Below are 25,046 nucleotides of genomic sequence, written 5' to 3' on the forward strand. Positions count from 1 at the left end.
CACGCTCCTACTCAGAAGCAAGCCTCGGTGCCTCCAAGAGGGACTTACTCCCGGGAAAGCAGCTCCCACCATCGCCCTTTGCGCAGCATCGGGTCTGCAAGCAAACGCAGCTCCCCTCGGCGCGCCCCGCGCCCCAAAGGAGAGGCGCTCAGATGCGCTTGGGGATGGGCGCGCGCGGAAGGAAAGCGGAGGGGGGTGCGCGCGTGTGCGGCTGCTTTCCTCTTTGCTGGGGGGGGTGGGGGTGGGTCAGCCTTTTGCATTGTGGGTGGAAAAGGGCCCGGCAGCTCCGGATGAGGCCCCCTCCGTGCGCGGACTCCACCCCCTCTCGTCTGAGGCGCCTCGGAGGCGGGGTCGCCTTTTCTCTCCGTCTCTTATTAAAGAGGGGACCTGACATCACCCGCGCGCTAGAGAGAGGCGGCCAGGGTGGCAACAGCAGCAGCAGCTGGGCTTTGTGAATCGGCCTTTGTGAATCGGGCAGGGGGAGGGCGAGGCCAGGCGAGGAGAAGGGGGGGGCAGCAGCAGCAGCAGCAGCTGGTCCGCCAGCCAGCCAGACAAAGGCACGCCGAGGAAGGGGCCCCGCCAGCCAGCCAGCCAGCCAGCCCGACGCCGTTTCCCCCTCTCGCCCGGCTTTTGCGCGCCCCGCCATGACGGCCAACGGCACTTCGGAGTCGCTCCAGATCCAATTCGGCCTCATCAACTGCGGCAACAAGTACCTGACGGCCGAGGCGTTCGGCTTCAAGCTCAACGCGTCGGCGCCCAGCCTGAAGAAGAAGCAGATCTGGACGCTGGAGCAGGCGGCCGAGGACTCGACGGCCGTGTACCTGCGCAGCCACCTGGGCCGCTACCTGGCGGCCGACAAGGACGGGCACGTCAGCTGCGACAGCGAGGCGCCCGCCTCGGCCGACTGCCGCTTCGTCATCCTGGCGCACGACGACGGGCGCTGGTCGCTGCAGTCGGAGCCGCACCGTCGCTTCTTCGGCGGCACGGAGGACCGCCTGTCGTGCTTCGCGCAGAGCATCTCGGCGGCCGAGAAGTGGAGCGTGCACCTGGCGCTGCACCCGCAGGTGAACATCTTCAGCGTCACGCGCAAGCGCTACGCGCACCTGGCGGCCGCCCGCGACGAGATCGCCGTGGACCGCGACGTGCCGTGGGGCCTGGACGCGCTGGTCACGCTGGTCTTCCAGGAGCAGCGCTACAGCCTGCAGACGGCCGACCACCGCTTCCTGCGCCGCGACGGGCAGCTGGTGGCGCGGCCCGAGCCCGACGCCGGCTTCACGCTGGAGTTCCGCGCCGGCAAGGTGGCCTTCCGCGACGCCGACGGCAAGTACCTGGCGCCCTCGGGCCCCAGCGGCACCCTCAAGGCCGGCAAGAGCGCCAAGGTGGGCAAGGACGAGCTCTTCGTGCTGGAGCAGAGCAGCCCCCAGGTCGTGCTGCGCGCCGCCAACGACAGGAACGTCTCCATCCGGCAAGGTGAGGCAGCCGAGGAGGCCGTTCACACGGGCGGCGGGCGGGCGCGCGCCTTCCCTCGGCCAGCCGGGTTGGCTACCCTCCTCCTGTTTCCCCGCTCATATGCGGATTCACACGTGCGTTACGTCGCACGTGTAGGTGGCTTGCCCCGAGATGCGCTTTCCCTCGCGGGAAGGCAAGAGCAGAACACGTTCTCATGGGCGGCTTGGGCTCTCCTCCTTTGTTTCCCCCGCGTAGATGCTGATTCACACGTGCCGGGAGGGGGCAGGCTCCAAGTTCGTTCTTTCGCTCGCGGCTGGAAGTGGGAAACGTGTTCCCTTAGGCCTCATTGTCTCCCTTTCCCCACTCTGTTTATGCTGATTCACACGTGCCTAACTCCACGCGTGCATAACTTTGCGCTCTCCCGATGTCGGTACACTTAATGCCTCGCGGCCTGAGCGCCTCTCTTTTGCAAGAAGTTGTTTCTAAGGAGCTTCGCCCCCCCCTTTTTTTTTGCTGGAGGGGGGCGATTCAGATGTGGAAGTTGCAGGTGAACTCGAATGGTGAGCGCATGGACCCTTGGGGAGCGGCAAGGGAAATGGAACTTTGTTCCCCAGGCGGAGGGGGCGTTTTCCTGCCGCGGGGGGGGGGGGAGCAGCAAAGGGGATCTTGTTGCAGGATTTCCCCCCTGTGCGACGGGATGGGCGGGAAATCCTTTCCCCCAAAACGTGGCACTCCACGAAGTGGGAGGGGGCCGCCTTCCTGCCCTTCCGAAATGTCTTTGATCCAAACCAAGCCCTTTGTGAATGGGAAACAGGGAGCGGAAGGGAACAGTGAGTGGCAGAGATCCTGGCTTTGCAAGATGGGCACTCTGCCCCCCCCCCCCGCCCCCAGATACAGAATTGCTTTGTCTCATTCAAAGAGGAGGAGCCTGGTGGATCAGGCCCACCTAGTCCCAAATCACAGTGGCCAAAAATACCCCACAGAGTATAGGAATCTAGATAGACTGCTGCTGGACCTGGAAGTTCTGTGAGAACACCTGAAGAGTCCTGCCAAATCAGGTCAAAGGGGGCTCATCCAGCTCAGCATCCTGCTCTCTCAGTGGCCGGCCAGGTGCCTCAACTGGGAAGCCCAACAAGGCCCCAAGCCAGACGCCCCTCTCTCCTCCCCCTGGCTTCCAGAGCAGAGCCCTGGGGGCCAGTCTGTAGCCCTGGAAGAACATAGGCTGGGAAAATAGAAGGCCATTGCTGGTTAGGGTCCTCCTCCAGATGGACTGGTCTTGAAGACCCCCCCCCTTTCCCAATGGAGATTGGCTGCCACTGGGGCCCCCCTGGGCTAGCAACTAGGAGGGGAGGGGAAGCACAGGGCTCTCATTCTTCAGCTAGGCCTGCAGCAGCCCCCTCTCTTCCCTTTCTTGCCTCCCCTTGTAGAAGTCTTAGGATTCTCTCCCCCACTTCCGTGTCTCATCAATTTAAGGGGGGGTAGTATTTGCAGAATCAGAACACAAAAAAGAGCAGATATGCCAGCTGGCGCGAAAGCATCTCTGTGCACATTAAGGGGGGGGCATCCTTTCAAGTTGACAACGGCATGAAAAACCTAATAATCCAGTTAATACTATTAGTTAATTTCTTTGTTTGTAATAGTAATAGTTTATAGTTTATTAGTTATACCCGCCCATCTGGCTGAGTTTCCCCAGCCACTCTGGGCAGATCCCAATCGAGTGTTAAAAATACAGCATTAAATATTAAAACCTTCCCTAAACAGGGCTGCCTTCAGATGCCTTTTAAAGAGAAGATAGCTGCTTATTTCCTTCACATCTGAAGGGAGGGCGTTCCACAGGGCGGGTGCCACCACCGAGAAGGCCCTCTGCCTGGTTCTCTGTAACTTGGCTTCTCGCAATGAGGGAACCGCTAGAAGGCCCTCGGCGCTGGACCTCAGTGTCCGGGCAGAACGATGGGCTGGAGACGCTCCTTCAGTTAGCTCATAGTTCTTCCCTGCTTTTTGTTGAATCCTCACAACGATCCTGTAAGGTAGGTTAGGCTGAGAGGCAGTGGCAGATTCCCAAGGTCACACACACACACACACACACACACACACATATATGAATGGGGGGATTGGCACCCTGGTCTCTCCCAGACCCTCGTCCGACTGTGTCCCCCCTCCCCAACTGCCCGTCTTAATCTTGTGCAATGCAGGGAAGCAGAGCATCATCTGGACTGTGAGCAGCTGGAGTGAGCAAGCAAGTCTGTGCACATGCGCACTTGGTCACAGGCCCCTGCCCCACCCACATCCTCCCCAGGCACGTGGTCCTCAGCCAGCAGCATCACTGTTCCTGCCTTTCCTCCCTGCATGCTGCCCCCTCCCCTCATGCTTTTACCACCCCCTCCCCCCTCTCTCTACCCACCCCCCACCCCAGGCCTGCCTTCTGCCTCTTCCTCAGCTGTCCTGTTCCACCTGCTGCTCAATTGCCTAAATGGGGGGGGGGTGCTCCTCCTACCCGCATAGCACTGCCAGATCAAATTCCCCGAATCATCCCTAAATCTGTTGGTGGTGCTAGGTTGGTTCTGGGGTGCATTGTGCACAAAGCATGGGCACCCTCTTCTGGGCATGACTTTTTGGGTGGAGAAAACCTCAGCAGACAGCCTCATGGGACAGAGGTGATTTTTTTATGGGGGGTGGGAATTGAGTTTGATTGCAACGCAAGCCACTAGTCCTTCTGATCTCCTTTTCCAAATGTGTTCTTTCCCTCCCTCTCTCTTCTCCTTCCCAGCACCACGATTTGTGCAGCTGTATCCTAGCTTTTTTATTTATCCCTCAAAGTGTGTGTCCTTCCCCCCCCAGCCCCCCCCCCCCCGCTGCCTGCTGGGTTTGTAGCATCTATTTTTCACAAGGAGCGGAATGGAGGAGGGGGTCTTTCACTGACCTCTACTCTGATAGCCCCCCCCCCTTCAAATTCATGCTGTGTCTGATTTCTGTTCTGGGGTGGGTACAGAGGCACCATAAGGTCAAAAATCGCCCCCCCAAGCCCCTAGGCTTCTCTGAAGAAGAGAGCAAACTCTGCCTCCTGCTTAGTTCTAAATTTGGGGTAGGCAGTTGTGGCTATTGATGGTCTGACTTGGGGCTGCTGTCTGGGCTTTCCTAAACCTAGAAATCTCTGGCTCATTTTCCCTTTAAAAAGCTGACTCAACAGGAGATCAAAGGCGGCTAATTCCACCAAGAAAACCTTCCATCAGAGCTCGGACCCGCCTCCCTTTTCTTTCTTTTTTAGAAAGCCAGTGATTAAGTTCTGGAAGCAATTCACTCCTCCCCACCCCCTTAAAAAAAATTACAGAATCTCATTAAACAGCCTCTCTTTGTGGTGGAAGGAGCCATGAGAGGGTCTTAGCAGTTCCGTTTTGTTTGGTTTTTATTTTGGCCACTGAAAAGTGAAGCAAACCCTTAAAATTCTGTGCCTAGGCAGTCTGAATTCTGCAACATGTATGAATCATGAGGCCTAGGAACTTGATTTTTAAAAGGGCAAAGGAAGCTGAATTCTGTAGCCCAAACAGCAGCATCATTTCCCCCCCCTGCCCCCACCCCATAACCACCTGAAGAATTGTGGCATGGATCCATAGCTGATTTTTGGGGGGTGCAGAGGGGTAGGCAGAGTGTAGTGCAGAACGCAGTGTATATGCAAGCCATAGTCAATGCCTGCTTAAAGCGCACAACTTTGCTCCAAAGAATCCTGGGAGTTGTAGTTGCAAAGGGTAGCTCCATGCGGCTGGAACTGCAGTTCCCAGGATTCCTCGGGAGCAAAGCCACACACATTGAATGTGCTTCAGAGGCATTGGGTCGATCTGCCCCGTGTGTGCTGTGAATCCTTTCGCCTCTCCGCAATTCCCCAGCCTAGCTGGGCTTTGCTGGAGCCTGAAACTGACACAGTTCCGTGAATGGGTTTTAGCTGAAAATCTGAGCTGAGTGGCCGACTTCTTAGCTGACCTACATTGAAGTAGCACAAAGGGAGCTTTGCGCCTGCTGGCCGGCCCTTCGGCTGAGTCAGCTGCATGCCAAGCCTGTCCTCCGCGCCCCCCCCCATCTCTGGGCTTGCATGCCTGTAGCCGGGTGACCGTCTCAGAGTCCTTGCACAAGGGGGGGGGGGGGAGAACAGAGCCCCTGAGGATTTATGGGGGCACAGCCTGGCTGGCTGCAGAAAGTATGTGTGCAGGCACATGCAAGATTGATGGTGATGGCCTGCTGCTTAGGAACAGCCCTGGGTACCATTTTAACAAAAAAGAAAGCATTTTGCTGGAGAGTTCTTAAAAATTACAGATAACCTTGGCTGGGCCAGGGAGGGTTCGGAGGTTAAGGCTAGGACTCGGGAGTTGTTGTTTAGTCGTTTAGTTGTGTCTGCCTCTTCGTGACCCCCTGGACCAGAGCACGCCAGGCACTCCTGTCTTCCACTGCCTCCCGCAGTTTGGTCAGACTCACGTTTGTAGCTTGGAGAACACTGTCCAACCATCTCGTCCTCTGTCGTCCCCTTCTCCTTGGGCCCTCCATCTTTCCCAACATCAGGGTCTTTTCCAGGGAGTCTTCTCTTCTCATGAGGTGGCCAAAGTCTTGGAGCCTCAGCTTCAGGATCTGTCCTTCCAGTGAGCACTCAGGGCTGATTTCCTTCAGAATGGAGAGGTTTGATCTTCTGGCAGTCCATGGGACTCTCAAGAGTCTCCTCCAGCACCAGAATTCAAAAGCATCTATTCTCGCAGGTTCAAATCCTCGCTTAGCCACAAAGCACCCCTGTCTTTCAGCCTACCTCACAGGGCTCTTGGGAGGATAAAAGGGGGAGTGCTTTGTAAGGGACTCTAGAAACTACTCAGAGTAAGGGGAGAAGAGAAGAATGCACAATGCTGTGCGTGACAGATGTTTGCCTTGATGCATCAGTGCTAGCGAGCTATCGGATTATCCCAGTTTGTTGAGTGGCCGTGAAGAGAGATGTGTGGTCAGAGCCCCTTTCCAGAGCAGGCTGCAGCAGGGATCTCTCAGATCAAGCACTGGCCTCGGGTTCAGGAGGCGACTGCTGGCAAACCACTTCTTCAGTCTCAAACCCCACCCTGCAATCCAGAGGTGACACTGGCCTACTTTGCATGGTTCCTGTAAGGGCCACCAGTGCACAAGACATGCTCTAAATCAGCCTTTCTCAACCTGTGGGTCCCCAGATGTTGTTGAACTACAACTCCCATCACCCCTAGCTAGCAAGGCCAGAGCTCAGGGATGATGGGAGTTGTAGTCCAACAACATTTGGGGACTCGCAGGTTGAGAACCGCTGCTCTAAATGCTTGACAAGGTGGAAGGTGCTGAGTTCTGTGGGGCTTCTGAGTTTCTCCTGAGAATCCCAAAGGAGGGGTGTCTGCCATCCCATAATGGGGTGAACTCTGGCGCCCTGTCTCTTTGCTGCACACCCTCTTCCAGTTGCTCCTCCCATTTTGGAAAATGCCAGGGTCTTCTCAAGCGAAAGTTAGATAGAAGGTGACTTGGGCTCCCTTCATTACATCCCTTTCCCCTGTTGGGGTGGCAGCAAAGCTTGAAGTGCCTGCATATTTATTTGATTGCATCAATATCCCACCTTTTTCTGCAAGTTGGCCCACATGGTTCTTCCCCAGCTCATTTAACCCCTCACAACAACCCTGTAAGGTAGGTTGTGCTGGGAGGGACAGAGACTGGCTCCTGAGTGAGCTTCGTGGCCAGTTGATGGGGATTCGCACTCTGGTCTCCCAGGTCCTAGCCCAAGGCTCTTAACTGCTGCACTACGCTGGCTCTCCCATGCAGGCACACAGCAAAGAGCAGCAGGCCAAAGCATAGTTCTCAACTTACTAGGCTCACCATGACTGCTATCCTGTGAGCAGCTTCCTGGTCTTTGCTTCTGACTGCATAGCTTCAAGCTGTAAGACACAATGAGCTTTAGGAGATGAAATGCAACTGTTAGCTTTCAATTAGATATGCAAACTGTCTTGCAAATAAGTGTTAGCTTTTAAAGTGTTAGGATGGAGTAGGAACCCTATCAAAGAAAAAGCAAGCGGTATCCAGCCTTTCCCTGATTTATTTTTCCGGCTTCCTCCATGCTAAACTGCCACAAACAAACTTGAAAGCCTCCTTATCTCCTCACTTGCCAGGGCACAGAAGATTCACCAGTAATCCTGGCCCCTCTTGACCACTGGCCACGTGGACTGGGGCTATTGGGAGTGGAGTCCTTTTGGCAAGGATAGCCTGGTGACTCAGGCGTTGGTAACTGCCAATGGAGCTGCCCTTGAAAATTACCCAGAAGCTGCAATTAGTGCAAATTACAGCTGCCGGATCATTAACTGTTGCAAAGCTGGATAGAATTGTGTGTTTAACACAGAGAGGCTAAAGGAGGTCCATTGGTTGCCTGTTTGCTGCCTGTTCAGTGCCAGGCCAAATGCCAAGTGTTGGCATAGGGCCAGAAAGCCTTAAAAGCAGGAGCCAAATATCTGTAGGCAGGTCTCTCTGTGTCCTGCCCTGCCTGTGCCAGGAGATGAGACCAGTCGGTGGGTGAGCCAAGGATTGTAAAATGCACACCGTGTGTCCTTTGTCACGCAGGGATCACCGGGTGAGATGCAAAATGTAAAGCCACACAAAAACAACCACAGAAATATTGAAAGCACCTAGGGCCACAGGAAGCTGCTTTAGACTGAGTCGGGCCATTGCATTCACCTAGCTGAGTTGTGTCTGCACTGACTGGCAGCAGCAGCTCTCCAGAATTTCAGGCAGGGAGTCGCTCCCTCCCTGGAGATGCCAGCAGGATTGAACCTGCGACGTTCTGCATGCAAGGCGGTTGCTTTGCTACTGAGCTAAATCACTTCCTCTCAAATTCACAGTCCAGTTTTGTATTCAACACCACTCTATCCACCAGGAAGACTTACCTTATTAAGAGTCCTGATACAGCCCAGGCTTTGTTTGGTGTAGCCCAAAGGGCCCTCCTGGCATCCTCAAATCTCAGAGAAAGCTGCCTTGCACTGGGGTTGGACTAGATCAGTGTTTCCCAACCTTGTGCCTCCAGCTGTTTTTGGACTACAATTCCCATCATCCCTTGCCACTGGTCTTGCTAGTCAGGGATGATGGGAGTTGTAGTTCAAAAACAGCTGGCGGCACAAGGTTGGGAAACACTGGACTAGATGACCCTTGGGACCCTTCCCACTGCAGTTTTGTGATTCTGCGAGATCAGCCTTGCCACCCCTGAGTCCAGGGTTCCAGACAGGGGTCTTACCTGGAGACTGAACGCAGAACATTCTGCAGGCCAAGCAGTTGCTCAGCCTTTGTGCAATGGCCCTTTTCTAGGACAAAGGCAGGATAGGGCAGCAAGAGGCGCTATGATGGGATGCCGAATCCTAAGCTGTTTAGGGCTCTGTATAGCGGTGGGACCGGTAGCCAATAAGCAGCCAGGGGAGGGCAAAGGGCCCTCCTAGTGGTGGTATCCTGCCTGCAGAACACCCTCTCCTTGGAAGCATGTGTGGTGTTGGCACTTAGAATTTCAGCACCAAGACTGAGTTGTTTGCATTTGTCTTGCAGCATTCCTTTGCTTGGGATGTGTAATTCACGCTAGGTATTACTGGGGGTTTTTAGCAGCTGTGATTTAAACTGGCAATGTGGTTTGAGATGTTTATTGTCTACTACATATTTTGGAGCAAGGCTTACCGGGCATGGGCCAGATCACTCCTGCAGAGATACTCTTTAGGCCGGGCCAGCGCAGCACGATGCCGGAAATTGCGCCTGCGCATGCCCAGACGCCGGAAATCGTGCCTGCACAGAAGCAATTTTTGCGTCTGGGCATGCACAGAAGCGATTTCCGGTGCCACGGACATGCACAGAAGTGATTTCCGGCATCTGGGTATGCACAGAAGTGATTGCTGGAGCCACGGAAGAGAGTCCCCGTGCTGTGCTGTGCTGGTTTAGCGCAGTGCGCGGGGACTCGCCAAGCAGGTGGCTTGGTTCGGGGGTGGCTCATGGGCTGGTTAAGCGACCCTCCCCATGGGCCTTAGGTTGCTGACCTCTGTTTTGGAGAATGGTTTGCCTCTTGTTCTCTATGCGTCTGGGTGCTTCTTGAGATGCCACCGCCAAATTTAGCACAAAGGTTCTCAAGATGGAGGAGCCAGTTTTTTGTCTGTATTTGGATGCCATTGGCTGGAAGAGCAGGTGCCGGTGTGCATGTTTGGACACCATGAGTTGCCATTTTGAAACAAGATGGCAGACCGAACCCTTCCAAACTGCACAAGAATGCCTTTGAAGATATTGCCACCCGATTTTGTGTGGCAGCTCCCAGGATTGGAGAGCAGGTTTTATTGAACCTTTGAATACCTTCAGGTGCCATTTTGAAACAAAATGGCGGACCGAAATATTTCTTTAAAGGTTTCATAAAATTTCCAAGCATCGCCAGCTACTTTCTGCAAGAGTAGCTTTGATTCTGTTCCACACCTGGGATTCCACTGTGAGGAACATCTGGAGGGCCACAGGCCTTTAGAGAAAGGGGCCCTTGGCAGCCATCTTTGTTTGCTGTGATTCTTCAGTGGCGCAGATTTAAGCTGCATTGCGCAATAGGGATGGCCTTTGTGGACAAGCACACAGGTGAAAGTCATTTTTTAAGCAGTGGCCTGGCTTACAAGCTTTCTGGGCTAGCAAAGCGATTGGCAGAATTGGGGTGTGGTTTTATTTTTTTAATTAAAAAATTGCTGATGCAGTTTCCCTCCGGTTACGTTTTTTCTTGCAGGGCTTTTGCCAACCAGAGGCCATGGCAGGCAGCTGCCTCGACGCCACCCATTTGCCCTCCACCCTCTTGACATGAGCTGTTGGGTTCTCAGATTCTGGCAGATGTTAAATATTTGTCTGACGGGAGGGGGAGGAGGGAGGTTGGGAGAACAAGGGCTGGATTGTGATGGTGGGAAGAGAGGCGATTTCGGAGCTTAGTTGCAGAGGGGGCTTGGTGGGGCGGGAGACGAGGCTCCTGTTTCAGTCCTTTGTCACTTTGGAAAGCCAGATGTGATGGAGGATGGGGAGAGAGGGAGGGAGAGGTTGGTGGGTTTGACTGGGTGGAGAAATGTGGCTGTTCTCAGCTCTGCCTTCTTGTGAGCTGCTTGGCAAACCTCTTTGCAGATGCAAAAGGGGGGCAGCATTCTTCCACCCCCCATTCCGTTGGAGGAGGAGGAGGAGGGCTGTCAGCAGCTGCTAACCATAATGACTGTGCTGTACCCCCCCAGTTGGAGACAGCCATGCCTTTGCATTCAAGTGTCTGGAAACCAAAGGAGGGGAGAGGACTTTCGCAGTCACTATGAGAATTGGATGTTGGACTACATGGGCCATTGGTTCTCTCCCAGGGAGGGAGGCCTTTTAAGTTGTACCAAATCTGGGCTACCAGTCCTCTTAATAAGGTAGCCATCTCCCAGTTAGGCAGGTACTGGCAATGGTTAGCTTTGGATGCAAGGTGTGAAAGCAGTAAAGGTAAAGGGACCCCTGACCATTAGGCCCAGTCGTGGCCGACTCTGGGGTTGCGGTGCTCATCTCGCTTTATTGGCTGAGGGAGCCGGCGTACAGCTTCCGGGTCATGTGGCCAGCATGACTAAGCTGCTTCCGGCGAACCAGAGCAGCACACAAAAACACCGTTTACCTTCCCGCCAGAGCGGTACCGATTTATCTACTTGCACTTTGACGTGCTTTCGAACTGCTAGGTTGGCAGGAGCTGGGACCGAGCAACGGGAGCTCACCCCATCGCGGGGATTCGAACCGCCGACCTTCTGATCGGCAAGTCCTAGGCTCTGTGGTTTAACCCACAGAGCCACCCGCGTCCCTTGTGAAAGCATTGGTCTCTCTCTGTTTATTGCATTTATCTTCCCCTTTTTCTCCCAAGGAGCTCAAGGTGGTGTCCATAGTTCTCGTCCTCCCCATTTGTCCTCACAAACAACCCTGTGAAGTAGGCTAGGCTAAGCGTGTCTGGCTGGCTGTCTTGCCAAATGCAAGGCAGTTCTTTTCATGAGATTCAGAAGCAATACAAACACAAGTGAGTGAGAAGGTTAAAGATTTTGTTTTCTAAACAGCAATCATTATATACATTACCAAGCATGCACTTCGATCAGCCACTGGGAAGCCCTCAAGAAGTGGCCAAGTGACCCCTAGGTAGCCTTCGTTTGCACGGCCCTTCGATCAGTCCATGCACTTGTTTCTCAGAACTATGCCCCCAAACCATTGGATTTATAGATACTAACTTGTTAGCCTACATGCCTTGCCCGACTAGCTAGTGCAGATTATTAATTAGCTAGCCCCTCTTCCAATACAGCACGTTCCTCCAAACAATGTCTAACATCAAAGAAGGTCAGAAGGTACCTTAATGAGCTTTAGAAAAATGGTGGAATGAAGTTATATGGCTTTGGCAGAAATGTTATAAGGAACTAGGTACAGATAGATTGTTAATGTATTAAAGGGGAAAAAACAAGGTTAGAATATGTTAAGATTACAGGACAGAAAACAAAGGAAGATGGAAAGGAATTGCTGAAACAGTTAATTGAAGTGCAATACAAAAAGGGAGGCGTCAGGAAGTCAATGAAACAAGTGAATGAAAGCTAAGATTGAAAATATTGGAAGTGTTTTTAATTGTTTTTGTTTTGTTTTGCTAATTCAATGTTTTACGTAGTGTTTTTGTTTTTGTATTGTATTATATTGATTTGTTTTAATTTTTTTTCTTTCTTTTTGTAATCTTTAAACTCTTAATAAATATTATTATTTTTAAAAAAAGAAGGTACCCATCACTATCTGCTTCTTCCTTCCACCAGATTATACATTAACGGCTGCTCTCAGCCATCAAAGAACTTTAACAAGAGATAAAGAGGGGCAGTAAACAGAGGCAGGAAGGAGATGACCATGTCAGATCACTAAACTCCTCAAACTACACTGGAACTACACTGGCTTCAAACTCCTCAAACTACTCTGTCTTCCAAGGTCCTCCAGTGACCTTCATGGCAGAGTAGGAGATTGGGACCCTTGGTCTCCTGGGTCCCAGTCTAGCACCAACCACTACACTACACTACTGCTCTCCCTCCCTCTCACTCTGTGTGTGTGTGTGTGTGTGTGTGTGTGTGTGTGTGTGTGTGTGGAGAGAGAGAGAGAGAGAGAGAGAGATGCACAGATGAAGCAATGTTGAATACAAAATTGTATTGTGAATTTTAGGGAAATTTGGCTTGAATCTAAGGGTTTTGAAATCATCTCTTAAAAACAGGCCTGGGCGCGTCATCTTTCCCAAGGCAGATAAAGCAGCATACCAGCTATCTAGAAGAGATAGCACAGACCTCAGACATCATGTTTGGCCTGTGATGAAGGGAACCGTCCCTCTTTCTCCATCTATCTCATGTGGTTCCAAGGCATAATCTGAGCCACTGGTCTTCAGCTGGGGGTTCAAGACTTTGGGAGTGTGGCCTGAGCCAAGATGGGTCACAACAGGAGCACTGCCGTGCAAGGATGTGGCAAAAGATGAAGAAACGTGTCTCCAAAAATACACGTTTGGGTTAAAAGTGGGTTTTGGGTCTGAAGAAGGTACTTGATCTAAGACTTGTTGGAGCTCTGGAATTTTCCTCCTCCCTGTCTGTGGCAGCCAATGTGTTGGGCTCCCAACTTCTACTTCTCTGGCCATTTGCTCATCTGGCTAGGGCTGATGGGAGATGTTGAGGGGCACCTTGTTGGCTCTCACCACTGTGGCACAGAGGACATACCCAGTTTGGGAGATGTGTTCCAAAGGGGTGAGAATTGAGTTGCACTTCGGCATGTGAACATCGGAAGAGCCCATTGCTGGATCAGGCCACAGGCCCACCTAGTTCAGTGCCCTGTTCTCACAGTGGTCCACCAGGCATAGCTGTCAACTTTTCTCTTTTCTTGCGAGGAATCCTATTTGGAATAAGGGAATTTCGCTTAAAAGGGAAAAGTTGTCAGCTATGCCACCAGGTGCCCCAATGAGAAACCCTCAAGGAGGACTCAGCTGGACTTCAGAGCACAAACATCATGGCTGGTAGCTTCTCCTCCTTGAATTTGTCTCATCTCCTTTTAAAGACATCCAAGTTGGTCACCATCGCAGCCTCCAGAATGTGGCAGCTAGACTGGTGACTGGGAGTGGCCGCTGGGACCACATAACACTGGTCCTGAGAGATCTGCATTGGCTCCCAGTATGTTTCCAAGCACAATTCAAAGTGTTGGTGCTGACCTTCAAAGCCTTAAAAGGCCTTGGCCCAGTTTACCTGAAGGAGTGTCTCCACCCCCATTGTTCTGCCCGGACACTGAGGTCCAGCTCCGAGGGCCTTCTGGCAGTTCCCTCACTGCAAGAAGCCAAGTTACAGGGAACCAGGCAGAGGGCCTTCTCAGTGGTGGCTCCTGCCCTGTGGAACGCCCTCCCATCAGATGTGAAGGAAATAAACAACTATGTGACTTTTAGAAGACATCTGAAGGCAGCCCTGTTTAGGGAAGTTTTTAACGTTTGATGTTCTGTTGTGCTTTTAATTCTGTTGGGAGCCACCCAGAGTGGCTGGGGAAACCCAGCCAGATGGGCGAGGTATAAATAATAAATTATTATTATTATTATTACTCCTGTTGGAAGGAGTTCTGCAGTTTCACTCTGCCCTTTGTGAAGAAGTCTGTTGTTTTTATCTGCCCTGAATCTTCCAACATTCAGCTTCGTTGGGTGATTAGCTGCTTCAGAAGGCTGCGGGGGCTGGGTGGGTGTTTGCTTTTGGGAGCAAACGGGGAACGATTCCAGTAGATTGTGCAGTACAGCCATACAGAAGCTGCGACGCCCCTGCAGGTCTGTTGGACTACAACTCCCATCAGCCCCTGCCAGCGCGGGCAATGGCTTAGAATGGCCGGGGGGGGTTCCCCCTCCACCTCCTCCTGGACCACTGGTGTTGGGTAGGAGCTTGTGCTGTTTGGCTTCTTCCTAAGCAGCTTGCTGGGAGTTAATTAACTTAATGGCTAGGAAGCTATCAGTGCCAGCCTATGATGGCAGTGGGCCTCTCCTCGCATGGGAGGGGGTTGTTCTCCAGCTGAGCGGTGTGTGAGGCTGATGGGAGAATAATGGGACCATAGGACTGTAGAGTTGGAGGGGATACCAAGAGTCATCTAGTCCAATTCCCTGCGATTCAGGAGCCACAACCGAAGCATCCCTGATGGGAAGAAGATTTGGGGTGGGAATGTCAAATATTTGGCTGCTGTCTCACGGACCCCAATAGGCATGAATGAGAGACATACTAGGCTGTGTATGTGTGTGAGAATCTGACTCGGACTGTGATGGCTGCAGTTGGTTGAATTTCCCTGACACCCTCCCTATTCCATCATATCTTCCATCTCCTTTATTAAAATAAACCCTCTATGCCACAGGTAGGCAAACTAAGGCCCAGGGGCCAGATCCGGCCCAATCGCCTTCTCACTCTGGCCCGTGGACAGTCCGGGAATCAGTGTGTTTTCACATGAGTAGAATGTGTGCTTTTATTTAAAATGCATCTCTGGGTTATTTGTGGGGCATAGGAATTCGTTCATTCCCCACCCCCCAAGCATAGTCCGCCCCCCCCACAAGGTCTGAGGGACAGTGGACTGGCCCCCTGCTGAAAAAGTTTGCTGACCCCTGCTCTACGCAAGAGGAGGAGGCAAAAGGAGGTCTGGCTGTTTGTCCTGAGCTGCCAGGGCAGATAAGACAAACCCTTGTCCCTCTCCCTGTTGTAATGTTGTAAATACCTGAGGCCCATAAAGTGTGGCCTTTCCTCTCCCCCATCCCACCCCAAAACTCAACTTGGGTGAACCTTTGCTCTCTGGAGCAAGCATCCCACCTTAAAAAGGAGTTGCCTTCTTTAAGCCACTTGCCTGGCAATGCTGCACCTCAGTTTGGAAGCCCTGTGATGGGAAGATGGAGGGTTGCCGATCCTGACTGCTGCCTTCACCCCCCCTCTCTTCCCCCCTTTTCCTGTTGTGATTTGAGGATTGATTCCTTTGTCCTCCCCCCTCCCCTTTCCTCCCAAAGGTAGGCAGAAGAAACGGCAAGAGAAAAGCAATAAACCACAGCTCCACCATGGCCAGTAAATAGCAGTTAGCAATTCCTTGCAATGCAATCTCTGCTCCCCCCCCCCTCTCTCTCTCTCAGAAACCAGAGAGTTTGTTTCCCTCCAGCTCATCTTACCCAGCAGTGAATCAACAGTGGCGGCTTGTGCTCTGAGCTTGCAGCTGGGACCCATTTGTTTTTCTGACTGGGTTTCCCCTTCTCCCCTCCCACAAGCAGGGGGGGAAATAATTTTGTTCCGCACTTTGATTGAAGGCAAACCTGAAAACTCTCCTGCCCAAACCATCCCCGCTCACCTCTCTTGTCGCTAGTAGGGTTGTGCATTGTGGTTCACTCGAATCCAGCTGTTCCTGAACTTGGGGGGGGAGCATTGCCCCCCTTGGATCCATGAATTTATCCCCAGTGCCCCCAACTCTGTAAAATAAAGCATTCTTCAATATCATGGTTTGCAGGAAGGTGATAGCACAATAAAATTCAAGGCAGTGATAGTTAATTGCACACTTGTTCAAAATCCAATTGAAAGTATTTAGTTTAATGAAATTGAAGGAACTCGATCCATGACGCCAGCTATTGCCAATATTTGTTTTAAAAATATTTGTATACTGCTGTATGAAAACAGGAAAGAAAAAGTTTTAAAAATCACTATCTTGTGACAACGCAGCATTGTAAATATGAACAAATGAGATCCCAAAGAAAATGGCCTTGAAAGCAGTAAAAAAAATTAAATATGAGGCTAGAGGTGTTTTGCTCTAGGTTTTAGTTTGGTCAATTTTAAATAAGCGATCAATGCATCATCTCGCACGTTGCCACTTAGCACCCCCTATGTAACCCCCCTGGGGTGTGATCCTGCCCACTTTGAGACCCCCTGCTTTCATCCATGAAAAGCCTTTTGTGCCTATGGGAAGCAGTGGCCAATTCATTGGTGATGGAATGACTAATATTCAAATGGTTACACTCTGAATACTGGAAAATCGGGATTTCGTTCTGCATGCATAAGAGGTGAATGTTCTTCCATTCTGTGCATGCTGGTCCCTCTTCTCAATGTGAGATGAACTCTGTGATCAGGGGTGACGACAGGACCTCTTTTCGCCAAAAGGCCAGAGTGGGTGTGGCCATGCCAAAACCGAATTATATACGGCCACCTCATTCCAGCTCTCTGGCTAGTGTAGACGTATCATAACCATTTGGATTGCACAACATGCCCCTGTAGTGGTTGTGGTTCCTTGGACTGGGAGCTGGGAGATAAGCATGCCTTGGGATTCTTTGTGGCAGGAAAGTTCCCCAGGTGAGAGGGAATTCCGTGCAGGTGAGGTCTCAGCTGGTGAAAAAAGGATGGATCTTTGCATCCTCTTGAGGTAGATCAGATGTCCTGGCAGGTGATGGAAAGTTGGCAGAAGAAACGTGTACAGAGGGGCAGTCTTGCGATCCCTGCATCTTGCTATTGCAGATATGTAGTTTTCAGGATGCAATTGCATTTTGAAGCTGGAAGTTTTCAATAGCCTGCAGTTCAGCAGTGCACTGGCCTCTCTCTCTCTCTTTCTCTTTGTCTCTCTCTCTCTCTCTTTTGCATTTTTGTACTAAAACAACGGCGTTCTCTTTGTCTTTCACACAGTTGGGACAAAGGGGTTTGGGAGAGCCTTAAACCTCCGATTGGCTGCTGCTGGGAATGAGATGATGGGCTCCTGATCTTAATCCAGAAAGGCTGGTCTGTTGCCATATTGGTGGGCTTTCTTTAGACTGTGTGTGTGTGTGTGTGTGTGTGTGTGTGTGTGTGTGCCTGTGCCTGCCTGGGGAGTGGGATGCATATTGGAACATGAACTTGGGAATGATTAAGGACCCTCTGGTTTCCTTACAGATTTTCCATTCATGTGCAGTTGGATAGTTGCTAGCACAGGCAAGGCTTCACTTCACTTCCCTTGCCACCCCCCCCCCCCTGCAAATTAATTCCATGTCATGTAATGTATGGACCCTTTATTCAATTGTTGGTGGCACACCGTAATAGGAATGACATGGATTTGTGGTGGGATCCTGCTTTCAGCTGTGTTGGATTACCCTGAGGTTCTTCATCGCCTTTCAGAAATATCAAGCATTGCAAAAAGAATTTCGGAAGTGTGTGTGTGTGGATACCATGCCTTTTCAACAGATCAAAGCTCTAATATGATCCAGGATTGTGGGGGCAGCGGTGGACCATTTGGAGGGACTGGCCAGGAAGAACACAAGACACACACACACACACGGGCGCCAGGACACACATGCAATTGTGTCTCCGATGCGCACACCCAAACATCGCCTGAGCATGCATGCAATTTCTTCACCCTCGGTTCCCCAGCGCAGTTCCAAAGGACACTGTTGGTGGGTGGCCTTTGTCTGGAGCAGAAAAGGGGATGAGATACTTGCCCATCATCTCTCCTAATTAGTAGCGGAGCCTGACAGATGGCGAAGGTCCTTGGAGCATCTGCCCCTCATTACGGCCGAGCCCCCTCCCCTTTAATGGGACACCACTTAGAATGGAAGAAGGATGGACTTTGGGGAAAAAACAGAAACAGGTTCCGGGGGGGGGGGGGGAGCGGCTCTGGGGTGGGCTGCTCCTCCCCACAGGAAGTGGGGAGGCTGTTCAGCATGCTGGGATGAGCTTGTGGCAACAGCTGGCTGCCATTCAAGGCTGGTGGCTCTGGGAACGATGCTGGTGTCAATGGCTGTGTGAAGCAAGGGCTGACTCAGCAGGAGGGCGTGTGGGGTGGGTGCCCTCTAAAATGGCTCTCTTTGGGGCCCAGAACAGCCTCCTAGCTTTCAGCAACAAAGGAAGATGAAGTGGGTTCTGCAACAGGGTTGCAGGATGGAGAGCTACCATTCAGAATTATCCCCTAGAACAGTCTGGAGGAGATTTTTGTGGCCACTGAGGACGCTCTGTTCTCAATGGGCTGTTTGGGGAGTTCTTCTTCTCCCTGGGATTTTTAAAGAAAGAAATAGCACAGGTACTTCTGAAAACTTTGAAGCTCCTCCTGAGCAGTGTCAGAAACTCAGATATATAAGAGAATCACCAAATGGCACCTTCAACCCAGGTTGTGATCATCTAGGCACCCTACTGGCACAACACATCAAATAAAATAACCCAGACCAAAACAGATTCAAGCTTCAAGGGAAATCGCTCAGATCCTTTAAGTGACATCGTGCTTTCCATATATTTATTTCGTAAAACATATACAGTGGTACCTCTGGTTACGTACTTAATTCGTTCTGGAGGTCCATTCTTAACCTGAAACTGTTCTTAACCTGAAGCACCACTTTGGCTAATGGGGTCTCCTGCTGCTGCTGCGCTGCCGAAGCACGATTTCTGTTCTCATCCTGAAGCAAAGTTCTTAACCCAAGGTAATATTTCTGGGTTAGTGGAGTCTGTAACCTGAAGCGTATGTAACCCGAGGTACCACTGTACACTACTCGATTGTAAACAAACAACAACAACCCCAGCAATCTCAGTGATTCACAAAGAGAATGAAACAATAAAATTATCAGTAAATATAGTTCAGAGCAACTATTTAAAACATTAAAAAAAAAAAAAAGCAGCAGGAGACTAGAAACAGATTCAAACTTGCACCACAATTCCATATCTCTGGGTTTATGGGAGTTTGTGGGCGCTGCTTGCAGTTTCTGGTTGAGAGGAAAGTGTTAACTGGAAGTTTGGCTCTGCTTCCTGGCTGGCTGTTGGGGGTTGCTCCAGCAAGGCACCTTCTCCTGTGTGAGCCCCTCAGGCGGAAAGCCTTGGCTGCCGTTCCTGTCTGAGTCCGTTTGCCAGATGTTCACCTTCCTCTGCCCCCGCCCTTCCCTCCCCAGCGCTTCCTGTGTGAAGCAGGGCTCTCCCCAAAGCGGCTCCTTTCCTCTCCCCCCTTCCCATCCAGCCTTCCTCTGCTCCTCGGGTCCCCATGACGCAGAGGGTGTTGCACGCTTCTCCCTCTTTCCGCACCAGCCGGTTTCCACCCAGCGCAGCTAAGCGTGACTCTGCAACCGCCCAGCCCCTTTCCCTGAAGCTACAGGGGAGCACATCCAGGAATACACCTCAGTCCCTTTGCAAAATGTGGGAGGTGAGTCTTAGAATCAGAATTGCAGAGTTAGAAGGGACCTCCAAGAATCTCAGCTCAAGCGTCCATGACAGATGGCCATCTAACCTCTGCTTAAAAACCTCCACGGAAGGGGAGCCACAACCTCCCAAAGGGAGTCTGCTCTATTGTCAGAAAGCTCTTTGTGATATTGAGCCAAAATCTCCTATCTTGTCATTAGAAGCTTTTGGTTTGAGTCCCTACTCTCCAGAGCAGGAGAAAACAAGTTTATTCCATCTGTGACAGCCCTTAAGATCTTTGAAGATGGCTCTCGTATCATCTCTCCATCTTCTCTTCTCCAGGCTACACACACAAAACATATCTAGCTCCTTCAACCATTCCTCATCAGGCATGGTTTCCAGACGTGTAACCATCTTGTTCGCCCTCCTCTGCACACCTTCCAGCTCATCAACATCCTTCTTAAATTGTGGTGCCCAGAAGTGGACACAGTATCCCAGGTGTGATTTGACCAGGGCAGAGTAGAGTGGTGCCCTGACTCCCTTGATCTGGACACTAGACTTCTCTTGATGCAGCCTAATAATAATAATAATAATAATAATAATAATAATAATATTTATTTATACCCCGCCCTCCCCAGCCAAGGCCGGGCTCAGAGTGACTTACAAGCAATAATAAAAACAAGTTGAATGATTACAACTTAAAAACAAAATTAAAATACAACATTAAAATATTGAAACATTAAAATATTAAAATGTAGCCTCATCGCCTAGAATATCATTAGCCTTTTTTGCTGTTGCATCACACTGTGGACTCGTGTTCAGTTTGTGGTCCCCCCAGACCCCCAGATCCTTTTCACTAGTAAGCCAGGTGTCCCCCATCTTGTATTTATACAGCTGCTTCTTCCTGCCTTACATTTGTCTGGAGTCTGTCAGGTTGCCCAAGACCGTGATTCTATGCTGAGCAGATGGAAGGGAACAAGAACAGCCCTGAGCAGGATCAGATCACTAAGGCAGCATCCTGTACCCACCCCTGCCATGGCCAGCTGGGTGCCCCAAGGCAAGGCAGCAAGAACTCTTCCTAGAATCCTGCCTCTGGGTTTCCCATAATAGGCACCTGGCTAGGTGGGTCATTGGCCTGATCCTGTAGCCAGGTTCCTATGTTCCCTGAAGGGGGTGGCATTCAGGAGCAAGCTAGCTCTGAACAGGGGAGGTTCCTTTTAGCCTAGGGTGACGTTGGCAACCATCTTTCTCTTCCATGACTTAGCTCTGCATTGGAAGCCACCTGAGCGAACACCCGTCTTCCATCTCATGTGGCAGTGAGTTTGCTTAATTATTGTTTTTTTGTCTGCCTGTCAGCTGGATGACCCCAAACTCCTCCATTTGGCTACTCCAAGAGGCAAGCAGGCACAGACCACTTGCTTGCTCTGGGGACCTTGCTTGAGCAAGATGCCAGGACTGTGGCTTGGACGAGGAAGGCGGGAACAGAGGCCTCCAGAGGCTGTTGGACTCGAGAGCCCATCATCCCTAGCTTGTGTGGTCAAGGGTGATGGGCGTTGTAGTTTGGTTTGCTAGAAACCACAGGTAGGGAGAGAACTGTTGTGTCCGAATCCTACTTGCTACTTTGCCATTGTTCAGCCACTTAGAGATCAAGATGCTGGACTAGGTGGGCCATGGGCCTGATCCTGCAGGTACTTATGATGTTGTGGATATCTAGAGGGCACATGTTCCTCATCCTTGACCTATGAAGGGTGGCTGTGTGAGCTGTGTGTCTTAAAAAGCTTTGCCTCTTAAAAGTGTGGGATGGGGAAAGCGGTGTGTGTGTGTGTGTGTGTGTGTGTGTGTGTGTTTTGAAAATCACAATGTGCCCAACTTGGACTAGAACCCCATTTCCCGCCACGGCTGTTCTCCCAGCTCCTGGGGTGCAGCAGGTGGCAAGCAGGCCACAAGCTGTTGTCCGGTTAATTTCGGCTGAGCTGCAAATCTGGGAATGAGCCTCGTGAAATATCATATTATCCACCTGATCGCACAGCTGGCTCATGCTGGCATTGGTGGAGATGCCAGCCCTGCGGGAGCCGCCAACACTCTTGATGAGGGTGAACTTAGCTGGAATGCGAGGCCTTGGGAAAAGGGGGAAGCAGCCGGCTTCGCTTGAGGACCTGGGGGCTGGCAGGCCCACGAGAATCGCTCAGAATTTTCTCAGAATTGCAGTTGCTTCTACATAGTTACCAGCAAACTGTTGAAAATCCTTAAAATCCTGCAAGCTGATCCAGGGCATCAGAGTAGTCTGTCTTGGGAGCCTTTGGTGAAACAAATGATTTCTGAAAGTGCAAGTTTTCAATGCCAGCTGGATCACCTCTTTGTGTAGGTCAGGCTTCCTCAACCTCGGCCCTCCAGATGTTTTGAGACTACAATTCCCTGCATCCCTGACCACTGGCCCTGCTAACTAGGGATCATGGGAGTTGTAGGCCAAAAACATCTGGAGGGCCGAGGTTGAGGAAGCCTGGTGTAGGTTGTTGACACTCTCAAATAAATCTTAATAGGTTCACGAGGAAGGACTTCTTGTGGAGATGTGCTTTCCCAGGTGAGGCTCACCCAGTGCACTCCAGGTGTGGTGATCTCTGCATTTTCCCCAAATCCCGGAAACTTGACTGCAGGATTTGTGCTTGTGATGGGAGTGGGCGCCCCTGTCTCCAGGGAAGGCCAGAAAGCCCTCTGCCAATGTTGTTCTAGACTTGGTACTATGGGCACAGTGTTACAAACTTAGATATATAAGCTAGGCATCAAATGGCTTCTTAAACCAAGGTTACAGTTGCCAAAACAGAATGCCTAGTTGCCATTTTGGGGCCAGTCGTATTTTCCCATACAGCTTTTTGGTTCCTGAAATTCGTTCTGATTGGGCAGATGAAATTTCACAGACAGAGTTCTGCAGGATGTGCTGTTAGTGCATGGAAACAGGCAAGATACAGATGGTGGAGATGTCAGGCATCATCATGGCACCTGGGCTTCCTCACTTGGTCGCAAGTGGCTGATAGCCAGGTGCAAAATGCACCTGGCAGATTTCGAATGCTGCATAGGTAGGACCAGAACCGCAGAGCCCCCAACTCCCAATCCACAGAACTGGCCCAGGAGGACACCATCGTCAATGGTATTGAAAGCTACAGAGAAGCAGGAGCCCGGTTGCACTCCGGCGGCCCTGCTATCTGCAGAGGTCGTCTGTTAGGGGCGGCCAATAGCAACTCGGTCGCACAGCCAGGCCTGAACCCAGATTAGGATGGATCTTTTTTTTTAAAAAAAAAAAATATTTATTAAGTTTTCAGAAAAAAGAGAACATATAACAACAACAATCATAAAGAAAAACAAACATAGTCAACAATACACTTAAAAAAGAAAAGATAAAAGACAAAAAAGTACAAAAAAAACAGATTACCAAAAAATAAAAACACCAACTTTTAAATTCATACTTAATTAACCTTCTTTCTTGACTTCCTCACGCCTCCCTTTTTTGTTTTCCTCTTTATCCAATCAGGTACAGCAAATCCTTACCCTCTTTCAAGTCTCATTTCAAATTATTGAGATCCCTTCTATTATGTCTCCGATCTTTCCTCCTTATATTTAAACACCCTTAACATATTATTTGCTTTTGACATAATATAACTTTTACCTTTCACCCTTTTTCTATTACATTTTTGCATATTTTTAACACTGTATCTAAATAATCTGTGCCACAATAATCTTTCCCCATTTGCACCTGCAAGACTGTTGCTCCAGTCCAAGAGCTGGGTCCAGAGCTGGTTTCTTCTGGAGTAGCCACACAAGGGGGGTCTCTTCTCGCTGTATATAAAAATGCGTGAGGTTTAAGTTCTTGCTTAATCGACTTTTGGGAACTTTGAGCAGGTCTGACTCTGGAGAGGCAGCTGAGCTTGTTTTCTCTCATATGTCGTGCTTGCTTCAAGGAGTAACCAGCAGGGCTTCCTCAGCTGGGCTTGTAATTGTCCTGTTCCCCGTGGAATGCAAATGCACGATTGCGTCCTCGTGCTCCCTCCAGGATATGATTATATGGCCCCACGGAGCCATTCCTGGCTGCCAGAGACTTGCCCCGACTTGCCCCAGAGAATTGTACTCAGGAGGAAATCTGGGGCGCCGATTCGGACCTAGGAGCAAAGCGGAGAGCTCTGAGCCCTGAGGGCTTGTTGCTCTTGTGAGACTCGTTCCATTTCCGCACAGTTCTGATCTCGCCCCTGCGGGGTTTGTTTTCTAGCCCACACTGGGGAAATCTTAGAACGGTGGCCAGGCCAGGCCAGCTTCCCAAAGTATCCATGAGCTCTTTCCGGGTCTGCTGAAAACCCTCTGCATGTTTCTGGCATTGCATGTCAGGAAGATCTTTGAGATGCCTGTTGGTGCTGACCTTTAAAGCCCTAAACTGTGTTGGTCCAGTATACCTGAAGGAGCGTCTCCACCCCCATTGTTCTGCTCAGACACTGAGTTCCAGCTCCGAGGACCTTCTGGCAGTTCCCTCCCTGTGAGAAGCCAAGTTACAGGGAACCAGGCAGAGGGCCTTCTTGGTGGTGGCACCTGCCCTGTGGAATGCCCTCCCACCAGATGCCAAAGAGAACAACAACTACCAGACTTTTAGAAGACATCTGAAAGCAGCCCTGTTTAGGGAAGCTTTTAATGTTTGGTGCATTGCTGTATTTTAATATTTTGTTGGAAGCTGCCCAGAGTGGCTGGGGAAACCCAGCCAGATGGGCGGGGTAGAAATAATAACATTATTATGCCTGCTTCTCCACACCAGACCAATGAGATCTTGCTGCTGCTCCCATTTGAACAAAGGACACCGTCCCCAGGTGCCACTTGCTGTGCATGTGGCTTGGTCTTCGTTGGAGATGTCCAACCAGCTGGTCCAGGGAGCTTGTCTTCCAATCCCTCACCTTGTTGAAAAACTAGGGACGGTCTCCTGTTGCTCCCGGAGCCCAGCTTGGAAGGTGCTGCGCCCGACTGCCAGAAGAAGCCCCAGTTTGGGCCTTGAAGCTTCTTCCTTCTGCAGTTCCCATTTCTTGTGTTGACGCTCGACCTTTCTTCCAGCCTCCTCCAACCTGGTGCCCTCGGGGGCAGGTGCTTGAGGAGCCATCCCCAAGAGAGGGAGTGCAGTCACTGAGCAAGCCTAGTCCTAGAATCAGAATTGGTTTTATTTATTTATTTTATTAACATATAAAACACATACATATACATTTACACAATACACGTACACAACACACTACGTAATTTTCATAACATAAAAGATACCTACATTATATAATACCTACCTATACTGTACATATCAACATACCTACACACCTACCCCACACGGACACCCACCAAGTGACTTGAGTTCGAGCGGTTCTTGTTACGCTACTTTATTTTTCCAACTAGCTTAAACACATTTTATTATTTCTTTAATCTCTTCTTTTATCTTAACCTTACTCTCCTTTCACTCTAATCATT

At 50.8% G+C, this 25,046-nt stretch overlaps 1 protein-coding gene across 2 annotated transcripts in view; it reads left to right on the forward strand.

Annotated features, from left to right (window-relative positions):
• The first annotated feature begins 249 nt into the window (after window positions 1-249).
• The window catches only part of FSCN1 (fascin actin-bundling protein 1), a 44,217-nt gene continuing 19,420 nt past the window's right edge, over window positions 250-25,046 (forward strand). The window contains exon 1 of one of the 2 annotated variants that reach the window (XM_079953882.1): window positions 250-1,470. In XM_079953882.1, coding sequence (XP_079810008.1) covers window positions 645-1,470 — 826 coding nt within the window. In that variant the 5' untranslated portion in view covers window positions 250-644. The remainder of the gene's footprint in view (window positions 1,471-25,046) is intronic. The other variant, XM_079953883.1, reaches the window with a different exon arrangement.

Source organism: Podarcis cretensis (genome assembly GCF_951804945.1).
Source record: "Podarcis cretensis genome assembly, chromosome: 14".
NCBI classification, from domain to species: Eukaryota; Metazoa; Chordata; class Lepidosauria; order Squamata; family Lacertidae; genus Podarcis; species Podarcis cretensis.